Below are 14152 nucleotides of genomic sequence, written 5' to 3'. Positions count from 1 at the left end.
TTTTCTTCAAGCTAATTTATTTTCAAACAGTAGTAATTCATTAGATCAAGTGTTCACTACAGAATGCACATAAAGGTCACTCCTGTGCACAACCTTACCTTATTGACAAATCAACGTAGAACACCATTCAGTGCTAGACACACTGAGTCTGCATAGAATAATTTATATTTATTAGCCACTTTCTCTTCTGGACCTACTCATGAGCACTTATTTCTGATCTTTTATTTAAAGACAAATCAAATAAATTCAGTAAAATGCTGAACTTCAATTAGTTTAATTTTACAATTTGATTCAACATTGTTATTCACATGCAATAATAATCTTCCAATAATATGTAGCTAGGAATGTCAAACCAATCTAAATTCTGCTGATGATTTACTGTTTCAAAGTACTGTTTAAAGTTTAATTTTCCTCTTCTCAGATTTATTTTTCCAATGCAGAACTACACCTTAAGGTTTATGAATGTAGGCAGTTACGGTGAATTTTCTGAGTTATGTACTCTACATACATTATGATATTCTTAAGGTTTTCAAGCAGTGAAATAATTTTCCTATATGAGTTCTACCTCGCACGAGCCATCCCCTAATACAGTAGCACCAGTCTACAGGAAATTTCAGTAGCACACCAGTTAGTATTTTGCACAGTTGCTAACAATATACAGGGTAAGATCAAACTATACTTGATATCTAATCTTACCGACCTTCATGCTACCACATCGGCATTATGACTCAATTCCCAGTTCTTGGCCATTACCAACCCAAGATGCACGAGACCCACCTAGGCTCTAGAGGTCTTCTATTTTGTACGTGGGAAGATTTTAAGTTTAAGATTGAACATTACATTTCTAAGGGGGGGAAAAATCCACAAATATTTTTCTCATTGCAGTTAAGAAACACAATAAAAAAAAAATGAGCAAACACGTGAAACCGGTGTAACTTGTGACTGGAGGAAAGAGTGTGGCAAACAAATGGAACTGAAACTGAAGACTCAAAAAGATTGTGAGAACTGTGAGCAGCTGGTGGAGAGAGAAAACTGCTCATTTGCTTCGCAAGATAAGAAAGTCTTCTGTTATGTGGCTCTACATGAAGCTCGCTCACTCACTTATGTTACAGTCTTCACAATATTGAATATCCTCATTTATAATTTTTCACTCAAAACTGTGAAAAGTGAAAACTGCTGATCAATACTACACGCAGATAATCAGCATTTGGTGAGTACCACAACTAACTTAACACACCTAAAAATGGTGGAATTTTTACAAAACAAGTACTGACTGCACGTAGGTAACAAAATGGCCAAAAAGGAACATGCAGTGGAGATAAGAGACCATTGTTTCCGAAAGAAAAATATCCTTGGCTGTCTAGTAGAGCTCCTGAATGAAGTTTTACCTATCGCAGCGAAAGAGCAAAGCACTGACAAGTTAGAAGACTCTGCAAAGTGAGACCTTTCAGTGCCATCGTCAATACAATATGTTAGTAATTATTTAAACTTCCATCTCAGGCCTTCCCAGAAGCTGTTAAAGATGCATTTAATTCAGAAGCACCCTCTATTTGTCCTCAACAGCTAAAGAACAGCAAAGATCAATCACTGATTATGCCATTAAAACCAGAGAAATACAAAGACTTCATCTGGATAAAAAAATTGCAGTCTTCTTTATATTCATAATACAACCTTCAACGGAGCACAAAATGAGAAATTTAAAAGAAATAATTGAACGTCGTCTCCCTGAATATGAGTCTCTTCATTTAAATTTTCAAGTCCAGTAGTATATGTTGAACACTAGGAGAACTATAATACTTTACAGTAACAATAATGCAATACACGTCTCAGCCTCCCTGTGAAGGAAAAAACGTTCAGATTTACGTTTTGTCAGAGACGCTGACCTAATAAAATAATGGTCGAGCTTTCCCGATTTCCAGACTGCTCTTATTTTCATATCTGAAAAGAAATTTACAAACAATTGTGTCCAAAACTGAAGCTGCTACCTGAGAAAGCAAAATAAAGACATCAAGTTGGACTTCGCGCATGAGGTTGAAATTAAGAAAGAAGAGAGAACATGAAATGGTGTCATCCTAAACCTTTGAACCACAGCGTTTCCGTACACTACTAAAATCATGCTGGGGAAAAAAAAGCACCCCACTTAAATTCCTGAGGCACATCTCTTATAGTCAAACATCATTACACTGTCTACTTCATTGTCAGCTGACAGAGAGATGAAGGCCAATACACCAACTTTCTGATCACCCGTGACAAAGTTCAGAAAAAACATGTTTTCCTGTTCTTCTCTAAAATTTTCATGTACTAAGGTCATACTCATAGGAGCAGCCATCCTGGTCAGACCGAGGTCGCAGGGTCCTGTTTCTGACAACTGGCAGATGGCTCAGGGGAACCGGATGAGAACAGAGAGGTCACAGTGATTCTCCCCTGCTTTTGGCAACCAGTAACTCTGGAGCCGCCCCAGCCAGAGTCTACAACGGGACAAGCATGCGCAATCGCTCCCATCCCACCTTCCTACCGTCAGATGGGCGTTTTGAATGTATTTATTCCTTTCTGCTAGGCAGTACGCTGTGGCCATGAGTTCCACAATATAATTGGGACGTATATGAAATAGTACTACCTCTCTCTCAGTAGCGATCTCCTGCCTGATAATTTAAACTTGATGCCCCTTAGCTCCTCTATTATGAAAAAAGCGTAAAACCATTCCCTATTCATCTCCTCTACGCCTTTCATGATTTTATAGATTTGTCATATTCCTTCCTCAGTCATCTATTTTCCAAGCTGAAGAATCTTTGTCTAATCTTTCTTTGTCCGAAAAGCATTTCATGCCTGTGATCATCCTTGTAACCCTCCTCTGTACTTTTTTTTTTTTAAATTCTTCATATCCTTTTTGATATGGTGTCCAGGCTCCATGCAGTGTTCAAGATGGGGGCCCACATAATGAGTGGAATGACGATGTTTTTCTGTTTTGTTCTCAACACCTCATAATTCCTAACATCCTATTTGCTTTGAGGGTTTTTGACTGCCATTGAGCACTAACTGATGTTCTCAGAGAACTATTCACAATCACTCCAAGCTCTTTCCTGAGTTGTAATAGCTCATTTAGAGGCCACCATTGTGTTTACAGAGTGAGTTATTTTCCCCATAATTTCACATTTACTAGAACCAAATCTTGTGTCGTTTTACCCTCCAATCATTCAGCACCATGAAATAATTCCCCAACTCATCATAATCAGCTTTAGATTAAAGTATTCTAAATAATGTCAGAAAAAAACAGCAAAGTTTGTTAGCTTCTATTCATTTTTTTTTTCCCCTTTATTCAGAACTATGTCAGCACAGGCCTTAGTAACACTGCACCACTTCACTTAATCTGTAAAATATGAACATGTTTTTCTCCCTTTTAACCAGTTATTATAAGGGGACTTCCTTCTCCTATACCATGACGGCGTCTTTTTTAAAAGCATTTGGTGAGCTTGTTGACAGCTCGTTGGAAATCCACCTACTCTCTTACCCACAAGATCTTTCTTTTTCATGTGATCCCTGACTCCCTCAATGAATTCTAGAAGGTTTTTTTAAAAAGAAACCTGTACAGGCTTTCTCCCCCAGTATATTATTTCCTCCTGGTACAGAGGAATCACTATGAATCACTCCCGGAGGCCTTTCGAAGACTATCACATTCACTCTTTTTCCATTCCTCTCATCAGAACAGCTGATTTCAGCAGTAACTTACAGGTTAGCTCGTTGTTCTGCGGCTTCATATTTGACTTCTTATAGCACCCTGGGCTTAAAAACCGTCTCATCCTGCAATTTGATTATTGTATTATATATCAATTTGTTCTAAGATCTCCTGTACTGGAATGTCAAATTTCAGCCCGTTCCTCAGAATTATATCCTATTTGAAAAAATTTAATAACATTCAAGTGTGGAAACTGGACAAGTAGCACTGGAAATAGCCATGTTAGTTCTTCTCATTTGAGCTGAGCATTCCTTTTGCGTGCAGCTCATCTATCAGCCTCATCAGCTCTCTTTTATTATTAGCCTTTACAGCTGTGACATGCTCCTCAAATTCAGTTTTGGGTGATCTTACTGTGGTTTTATATGTAACTTGCCAGCATTTGTACTCTGTTCCATTTTCCTCACTTGAGCACAACTCACTCCTGCTGCAAGCTGTCTTATTACTCATTACCATTAGTCTCCTTTACTAATTGAAACGAGGTTTCTTGGTGGTGTTACTTGGGAGTCTTGTCAGTGGTGATTTAAACATAGCCTTTAGACAGATATAATTCTTCACCTTCTACATACACCGTTTCACTTTTGTAGTCCTCTTCATAACCTATTTTTGACTTCCTACACATAATAGTCATTACTGAAGTATGGTGCTCGTACCTTGTGCCAAATTTCCCACACTGCTCAAAATTAAACAGCTGCATATATTTTGTGAGTTCTTACTTTGCTCCAAAACGCAATTAAATTATGACACTTTGCAGAAGCTGGAAGTAATACATTTGAGACCAGCCTAAATGTACTACTGACAAACTACATCAGTACATCAGTGATTACTACATAATTTATAAGCAAGAGTAAACACAGATTAATTCAACAGCGGGAGTTAGACGGGGCCACTCTGCTCCCAAGCCAGACACTCAAACCTCAAAGCTGTGCAGAAGAGCCCCCCACGCGTGCGACAGAGGTGATGGAGCTGTTGTAATACTTATTCCAAGTTTGTTCATCATTTTTCAAAGCTAACGCATCAGCCTTAGCATTGCAGTACTTACAGGCATATTGCTTTTTACACAGTACCTTCAAAGAAAGCCGTACAGCCTCAAAATTCAGGCACTTGAAAGCGTACAAATGGCGGGTTCCTGGCTTTTTGGAGAGAGGGTGACATGTCTTGGGGATGTCTTTCGACACACCAGATGTCGGGAGCGCGGAGGAGAGCTGCCGCTCGCTCTCCGACCACTCCGAGCATCTCCCAGCACAGCTCCTCCTGCCCTGACCCGGAGACACTGGCAAAGCCTGGCTGGGAAGCCTTGAACAGTTTGGGCCGGTTATCAAAACGTTCCCTAAACACCACCACTTAGAGAACGGAAATGAGAACTGGGCAACATTATAGACTGTTAAAATAAAGGAAATTTTCCTTCCTTAGTCCAAATGGGTTTTCCTCAACTGAATATGACGGACTGACTGAGAACAACAGTAATGCAAAAGCTTCTCTAAGAATCCTTTATGATAGTGATGGAACCTACACGGCGCTGTCACGCTACAGTCTCCCCTACGCGCCCCACCGTAGGACATAAAAATGGCCAAACGTCATCGTGGTATCACATGTATTTATAAACCCTCATACACGTTCTCCAGGGAATGCTTCATCACTTCCAAGGGCTCATCAAATATTTTCACTAAACAACAGCAGCATCTTATATTACATACGCGTTACAAGTTAGTGAAAGAGCGAGTTTTTGAAAAAAGACCTGGAGTAGTTTACTGAAACTCAGTTTGAGTTTAGTCCTCTGCCTGTAAAGGCACATTTGATGTGGCTGATGTTTGGCCTTGATGATCTCAAAGGTCCCTTCCAGCCCAGATGATTCTATGATTTGCTCTCTACAACCACCCATACAGGTCTCAAAACATTCATAAACACTTTTCAAAAAGCTTATGGTTCCTCTCTCGAAACTACCACATTTTGGAAGTTCTGGTAGCTGGTAAGGCAAGGAGAGCCCAGCTGGAGAAGCCAGACACATGAGAAGTGAAGCGGAAGCACGTCTCCAGATGCACTCACGTGCTGCATGCGAAGGCAGTGTCTGGAGACAATGCCCTGCACAGATCCAAACAAATAATGTCTTTGGGAAACAAAAAATAAATTATACTTACTGGGAGAGTTACTTTCTTCAAGTGGCATTCCTTTTGCAGTAGTTCATAAACATACTTAGTAATGATCTGGAAGGAAAAACAAACAAACAAAAAGATAAAAAGAAACGCAAACAGACACTAAACCACTTACAGTAATGACATATCCAGGCAGACAACGTGAAGGCTAGTTGGTTGAACTTCTACGCGCTTGTGTATGTTTTGCCACTTATCTGAATTCTTTACTATACCGCTAATTGTAGAACTCTGAGCTCTACACAAAAAGGTCTTCTCTGCCCCTCAGAAAAGGCTGCTTGCCAGCACAAAGAAATTGTAACTGTACCTGCGAATCCATCACGTGCTGCTGTGTGAATAATTATGTGCCTCAAAACTAAGGATTATAACCAATTAATATATACTCAGGGGTACAAGAAAGACTCTCTTTGGCAAAGGAAGACTTTAAAAGCATTTTTTCCCATAAGCAGGACTCCTGAAACCCTCTCCCCTGCAGGTTCACTTCATGAGCTACATGGAGAGCAGATCTTTAGTCACCCTCAGCACAAGTTGCCTTGCCGTTTCTATTCACCGAACAGGGGAGGGATGGGTCAAAGGTTTCTAAATAGAAGAAGAACCCTGACTGATTCCCCTCTATGGGGGAGTTTAAGTCTCTTGTCTCCATGTAGAAATAAAATTGAATTTGCAGACCTGAAACAAAAGGAATTATTTCAAAGAGCAACCAAAAAAAAAAAAAAAATCAACCTAGTCGCAACGAAAGACTTGCTGTCTCAAATGTAACAAAGTTCACACTTCAAAGGCTTGCCTAATATCTAGGGAAATTTTTTTTCACCCTTACATATTCTAAGAAAAATGGAGATGGAGATGTAAGAACTTTCTAACTATTATTAATTTGGGAATTAAGCGGAGGAACAAACTAAAGTGCTTTGTCCATATGGGGCTGTAAAAATGGTTTGGAAGTAACTGCCTGGAATTCACTGGCTACAGAAGATAAAAAAAAAAAGAAGAAAAGGAAAAAAAAAAAAGGCAAATTAAAGAGGGGAAAAAAAAGTGCTCATTAAGAGCCTCAAACGGTGCTTGCCTTCCCTTTAAAGCTTGGGGAACCATGTTTAAATTCCAGGCAGGACAAGATCTAAGTCCCAAAATATTAATCCAAGAATATCCGGGTACAAACCCAGCTGGTATTCTTTAGTCCGACCCCTCAAGGCCACAATTACAGCCATCTGAACCCACAGCATATTAAGCCACAACAGAAACGTCGCTGTAACAAAGCTCTCGAGCGACGGCGTCTTAACAACGCACCATGAACTGAGCAAGTAGGAGCCAGGGTATCATAAACTTCAATTTTAATTTTCCAAATGCACCATTACCAAATAAAGTTTCAACGGAGTCCAAAAGTTTTCATTATGTACATGTGAGCAAACACAATACGCAAACGTTTGGAACACATTTGAGCAAATTAGAGGTACTGATGAAAGCTAATTAAAAATGTTGGCGCGTGCCCCTCCCTTCCTTTCACAAAACCCCCAAATCTTTATTAGGATGATGTGAATTCTTTGCTACCCTGCTCAAATATGTTTATTGATAGAATTATGTTCAAAAAACTTTATGGTTTTAAAGAAAATCAGTCTTACTGAACATTACTATCTACAGGGAAACCACACTTGGAGAAGGAATTTAGCTGTGAGCGATGAGTTGATTTAAGACATGTTTATCCCCAAAGCAGTATGTTAGGAACATGCATACAGTGTAATTTTACCTTCAGGGCCAAACTTTTTATGGTTCACCGAAATCAACTTCAGTGTAATGCCAACAAGTAAAGCAGTTAAGTTCCTGCAGCCTCAGATGCTGATCTTGTACAGACATTAAAATGAGTATAATGATAATATGGCCTCAAACGTACAAATTTTATTTTTCACTCTAAATCCAGGCATCTACTCACCATCAGAAACACTAAAAGAACACTCGGAAGAGAAAAAAAATTGCTATGAAGAGAATACGTTTTAGACACCACTTGCAAAAATCTACCCCTTTTTGCAGCTATGTGTTTGCATCTATTTCTTCTATTCTCTCTCATCTGTTTCGACCGTGATGTCTTCAGGGCAGAAGTAAACCTTTACTCATTTTTTCCACAGCCTGGCTCAATGGCGCTCTGATCCTAACTGACTCTTCAGGCGCTACTCCAATACAATAAATAGAGATATCAGCCTTAAAGATGGGGCTGTTAAATCAGTAGAGCTCTCTGGTATAGCGAAGACTTAAACTAATGAATGCTTTTAATAAAAGTAAACATGAAGAAACATATAGCAGGTTGGAGTCTCGGGTGCCAAATGTGAGATTGTGATCCTCGGGCAGCTCAGCACCTGCATGGTCTCCACGGTCCAGACACACTTGCAGAAATACTGCCCCGGTATATGTAAGACCACAAGAAGGGGTTTTTTTTTTGGCCGCAGCAGATCAACAAGTTCAGGGATATCCTAGCAAAGGCTGGTACGCTGCCGGCTTTGAGGGATGGAAGATGATACACAAGATTTCTTGAAGTCCATCAAACCCCCAGATTTCCCAGATTTGAAAACATCACCACAATGGCCAGGTTTCCTGCACTTTTAGTACAGGTGTGGCTGGATGACCTAGCAAAATCCCGTCCCTCCCAGGAATATGGCTGCAAGTACTGAAAATGCTACAAATCCAACATTACTTTTGGAATGTTATGCTTTTAATTACTTCTTGTGATTTTATGGCTGATCTGTAATACTGAAAAATTAACTTGTAAAATATCTTTTCTGTAGGCATTGAAAAGAGAAGGGAACTCTGCTATATTATTTATATAGCACTAGTTAGACTTACTATTACAAATCTGTGCAATTTAAACAGCTGCAGCTTCTTTAAGTAGCAGTATTAGCTTGTGTATGCTGGTATTTTATCTTTATGATCTGAAAACTGTTGTAGGATGTTGGAAAGCGTCTCGTGACTTCTTGCACGAGAAGGTGAGCGTGGTCGCACTCTGCAAACTCTCCTGGAATAATCATCGGTCATATGTTGCTCATGACCGCAGGTATTTAGTGGCAGGGGCCGTTCAACCCAGTCCAGTGTAAATAACTCACCTGGAACTATCGAGAACAAACTGCCCGGTACAAGCCAAGGCAAACTGTAGCACTCGTTAGAGAGCCCTCCTCATGATATTCGTACTAACCCCGGATATTTAAGCTTTGTCTAACTCTCTTGCAACTCATAGGGGGTGCCAACACCGTAAGCAGTATGCTGCATTGTAATTCAAGATAATAAGGTTGCTGGTGAGCAGGCAGCACCATATCTGGGATGGGAAAGGAAAAAGAACAAACAGTACGGCTTGCCCAAAGTGTGAGAAATTAATTGCCTGATGAATGGAGGGAAAAACGGTAGTTCTGTATTTCTTGTATGAGACACGGGAAACTTCAACCCCATTTTACAGTATCTCTGCTCTTCACTCACTTCCAAGTGCACTCTGTCAGGAAAACACACCCCAAGTGGGGTAAGTATCTGAACTAGGCACTATCAAGGTGTTCTTATTGTCTGCTCTGAGAAATGGGGGGGGGGGAGGGGGAATAAAACCACAACCCCCCCAAAATTCCATGCCTCTCATCACCTGTTCTGATAGCAAGGGAGAAATCCTTTCCAACCACAAAAAGGTACTTAGCCTAACACTTCCACGCTCCAAAAAGGTTGTATTTGAAGTGTCGGATAGGAGAAACTTTCTTCCCAGCACAAAGTGGTCCTCTTTGGAAGGAAACTAAATGGTTTATACTTCAGTTTGCTCCCAGTGAGCTGAGGAGCCAGTGTTCTGCTTTCCATAAGCCTAATCATCTTCCACCCTAAACGAAGTCACAGCTTTTCTTCCTTTTGTTGGACTAGAAGAACTCTCAGAACGAAGGCAGGCTGTTGAGAGCAGTCGAGTGGAACACATCCTGAACAGTAAAAACAGTAGATTATCCTGGGCAGATTAAAAAAAACGAGTATCTAATCTCTGCTACCACTTCCTCGTTACAGTTTTCCTTCATCTACTGTGGACAATGTTAAGAGCAGTAGTACATATGGCTCAGGACAGGAACCAAACTTGAGCGCTCACAACTGCGCTTCTGAGGAGCTTAAAACAGTCAGTCCTCTGACTTTTGTTCCATATAACAGTGTGAATTCCTCCAGAATTACCTTTTCAAAGTGCTAGTAGCCCCAAATATGACATCTGCAAAGTTCAGTAGTCTTATGGATAACTGGGGGATAGACCTATGGCACGAACCGCGGTCCTTCATACGGATCCAGAACATAACCCATTTTAATTTCAGAGAAATTAAATTTCGTGACTTGGTTGGACAGCAAAAAGGACAGAGAAAAGACCACAGAAAGAAAGAAGAAACACATCATCTTATGACAGAGCTGACATTTTACCCTTCCACTGCCAAATGTTCTGCACAATGGAGGCCAAGACTATACTGCTGCATGCAGCCTATAGAGCAAAACGGAAACTCCAGGTGGAAATGTAGTTCTGGTACACAAAACACTAGTACACATTAACTGGTAAGGTCCTGGCTTCCTATGACTTGTGTTCCTTTAAGATTATATTGCTCATATAGAAGACTTTCTTCAGGACTGTTTTAAATTACCAGAAAGCATTGAAAAATTCTGTTAGCAGCATAATTTGTAAAATCTTTGCAATACAGCATCCTGAAGCTACATGATCAAAAGATCAATACCTGCATACAACTACGTGAAAAGAGAAATTAAAGACTAAGAACCATTGAGACCAACACGTTTAAAGTTACAAAGATCCAGAAGGTACTGAAGCCTAAACATAGAATCATAGAATGGTTTAGGTTGGAAGGGACCTTGAAGATCATCTTCTTCCACCCCCTGCCCCGGGCAGGGACCCCTCCCCCCAGCCCAGGTCGCTCCCAGCCCCGTCCAACCTGGCCTTGAACACCTCCAGGGATGGGGCAGCCACAGCTCCTCGGGGCAACCTGCGCCAGGGGCTCACCGCCCCCACAGTGAAAAATTTCTTTCTAATATCTCATCTAAATCTCCTCCCTTCCAGTTTGAAGCCATTCCCCCTCGTCCTATCACTACATGTCCAAGTAAAAATCCCTCCCCAGCTTTCTTGTAGGCTCTTTTAGGACTGGAAGGCTGCAATAAGATCTCCCCAGAGCCTTCTCTTCTCCAGGCTGAACAGCCCCAACTCTCTCAGCCTCTCCTCCCAGCAGAGGGGCTCCAGCCCTCAGATCGTCCTCGTGGCCTTCCTCTGGACACACTCCAGCAGGTCCGTGTCCTTCTTATGTGGGGGACTCCAGAGCTGGATGCGGTACTCCAGGTGGGGTCTCGTGAGAGCGGAGTAGAGGGGCAGAATGACCTCCTTTGGCCTGCTGGCCACACTTCTGATGCAGTCCAGGATCATTATAAGTAGAGACTAATACCAAAGAGACTCTTCAATGCAGTAAGCATTGGAAGACTTTAAACAGCAAAAGTCCGGAAAAGAGGACATGCTTCAAAAGCATGCTCATGAAGCAAGAAGGCAACTCCAAAATAATTCAGTTTAAAGTAATATACCCTCATTTTAAGTCTTCAAGAAACTGAAAGAAGTCTTATAGCATGTATCAAAAATGTCAAGAACCAGCCTGGCACACACGAGGAAGAGCACAACTGCCGCTGACCCACCGGTGAACTTTTTAATAACGGAGATATCCAGGTATACAGACAACAGATCACAACTCAACGACTTGTTCCGTATCACCTACGTCCTAATCCAGAGGAGCTGCTTCAGTACATACCACATCAAAAACCATGCTGGGACGCAGTGAAGTGCACTGAGCCTTACTCGTCAAGCCTACCCCCTGCTGTGCTTTACAAACCGAGTCCTCTGAATTCTCTTCCCGCCCCCCCTCCCCGAGCATGCTCCCACTTTCAAAACCAACCACGGATAACTCTACCCACCACCAGACTACGCATAAGAACAGAACAGCAAACCCGCTGCAGAGGGAAAAAAAGAAAAAGGCAGAGCAAACTACTCAAACTTGCAAAATGTCTTCTCAAGAGTGAATTCTCTGCTAAAAGCATATTAGAGAATGGCATAGGCCCGTGTGATTTGTGGCCTTTCACTTCTAAATGGGCACCTATCAGTAGTCACTGGAAATCATTACCACACAACGCATGTTCATGGATTCACGACAGATGTGAAGAACCCTTTGGTTAGCGCAAACCACAAAGTCTCTTTGAAGACCATCAAACGTCACATGTCCCTCTCGTCTCCCATATGTGCATCCCTCGTGACCAAAACACCAACAACCCTGTCAAACGGTTGGTGTATGGTTAACACATGATAAAGAATAAAGCACACGTGACATGAGAAAGGATAAAGCGCATGCGAGCAGTTGACATCACCACCATTCACATGACAGAAAATGGATTACAAGACCTTGGAGAAAGGATAAGAGAGTGCAAGCTGTTAACCCAAGTTGTCCGCACCATTGCCTGCCCCTACACACTTCTAGCAGATTTCTGGGAAGAAAGGAAATGGAGCAAATTACCAGTTAGTTATATTCTTATGGTGGACCGGATCCAGCTGGATGGATCTGAGATTTCCCACACTGTGCTCCTCATTCACAGCTATTCAAAACACAAACAGAACCCCATCACCACCATTACTACTCGTTACCACTTTTCACTGCTCCAAGGACGAAACACGAATGGAGACAGAACTACTCTCTCAAAGTTAACAGAGGCTACTTCCCATCACGAGTGAGATGTGTTGGCAACGACACACTTACTCAGTGGATAGGAGGCTTCTGCCTTCGAAGATGTCAACTTGTGAAACAACACTCCTTAAACACCTTATCAGATCACTCGTTTTCATAAATTTTTAAAGACAGTTCTCAAAGTACATGAGAGTGCAGAGAGTAAGAGATCCTAATGGCAATAATTTTGCTTGTAGGTTTTTGTTAGTGGCCAGATTTTTTTAGAATAATATAGGTATTATGTTTAAAATTAAGGCGGTTGTAGCTAATAAAACATAGGTGCGATGGCACTTTCCTTCTTGCTTGACTTCCTGTTTTTTCAGAGTCATATCATTTAAAGGGTTAGCACATTATTGGTGTCATTAGTAGCTTATTATTCCCCTATTAACCTTATGAGTTAACTATACTTGAACCTCAGTTTAACCTACATAAACACACATTACAGAAAAAAAGATAAAGAAGAAAAAAAAATACTATGAAAAATACTAGTGAAACAGACTTGCTCAGAAACCACTCAAGTCTGACCATCTCTACCTTCTGCAATAACTTGCTCAGATACAATTTGCTGTGCTTTGAGTTGAAGCAAAGAAAAACGCTACGGTTTCTGTTTTACTTTAGTGAACACAGAAACAATTCAACCTTAGGTTCACTTGCGAGTTCCCACCCTGTGACAGAACCGCACTTAAAATGTGTAACGGTTGAACATTACCAGTTTGCCCGACAAATCCACATATTGACCAAACCCAACCTCATCTGCCTTTGCGTTCCTCCTTCCTGAAGTAGTATGTTCGATTTGACTTCGCGCAGTACAGCAGGAGATTCACCGTGAGCTCCCCAGACCTCTAAAATGCTTTCAACTATCAATTCAGACCTGACATAACAAGTTACAACCTCTCGAACCTGACTTTCTCAAAAAAAAGGATCTTTCAGGGGCACGGAAAGGATACTATTTTCAAATAATTTACATTCAGCCAAAGAGATTAGGCCTCTCAGCACTACTATTATTTTCTAAGAACTTCAAGGCAGCGCACACAGGTTGGAGGTTTTATCATTGATCTTAAAAATAAACAAGTATAAAGCACTAGAAGCAATCCCATTACGAGTAATGGATTTTCTTGTTTTATAAGATTTGTCTCCTCATTGGTAATAGGCACTTTAACGCAAAAAGAGAGAATGAGCACAAGAAGGAAACAATCCTTATAACACACCGTAGTCTACCCACAACCTTTTCCTCTTTGCAGTGTAGGAGCAGTAACGTTCAGTGAAACAAATGCAAAATGAATTCCAACTGACTGCCCTGCGGCAAATCTCAAGTGGTGGGACTAACCCGAGGCTTGCTACTGTGGCTGCCACAGCCTTGGCTGAATGAGCTTTATTTTGACCCTCAAGTGACCAACCTGCCAATATGTAACAATGAGAGATGCAAAGGAACTTTTTGACATACTGCTCTCGGACACAGACTTACCTAAGAACTGGGACAAACAAAAAAAACCCCACATCAGCATGCCAGAACAAAAAAACCCTAAAAGTTGAAT

The 14152-nt window shown here is 41.1% G+C and overlaps 1 protein-coding gene across 5 annotated transcripts in view; it reads right to left on the bottom strand.

The window, feature by feature from the left end:
- Positions 1-14152, bottom strand: part of ARB2A (ARB2 cotranscriptional regulator A) — a 273602-nt gene that overhangs the window by 215410 nt on the left and 44040 nt on the right. For 4 of the 5 annotated variants that reach the window (XM_082497496.1, XM_082497498.1, XM_082497499.1 and 1 more), the window contains exon 5: positions 5869-5934. The exons of the other annotated variant lie outside the window; for it this stretch is intronic. In XM_082497496.1, coding sequence (XP_082353622.1) covers positions 5869-5934 — 66 coding nt within the window. The remainder of the gene's footprint in view (positions 1-5868; positions 5935-14152) is intronic. 5 annotated transcript variants of the gene reach the window in all.

This window comes from Vanellus vanellus (assembly GCF_965231255.1).
Source record: "Vanellus vanellus genome assembly, chromosome: Z".
In the NCBI taxonomy this organism is placed as follows: domain Eukaryota; kingdom Metazoa; phylum Chordata; class Aves; order Charadriiformes; family Charadriidae; genus Vanellus; species Vanellus vanellus.
Note: the sequence above shows the minus strand (reverse complement) of the source record. Positions and strands in the feature narration are given on the sequence as shown.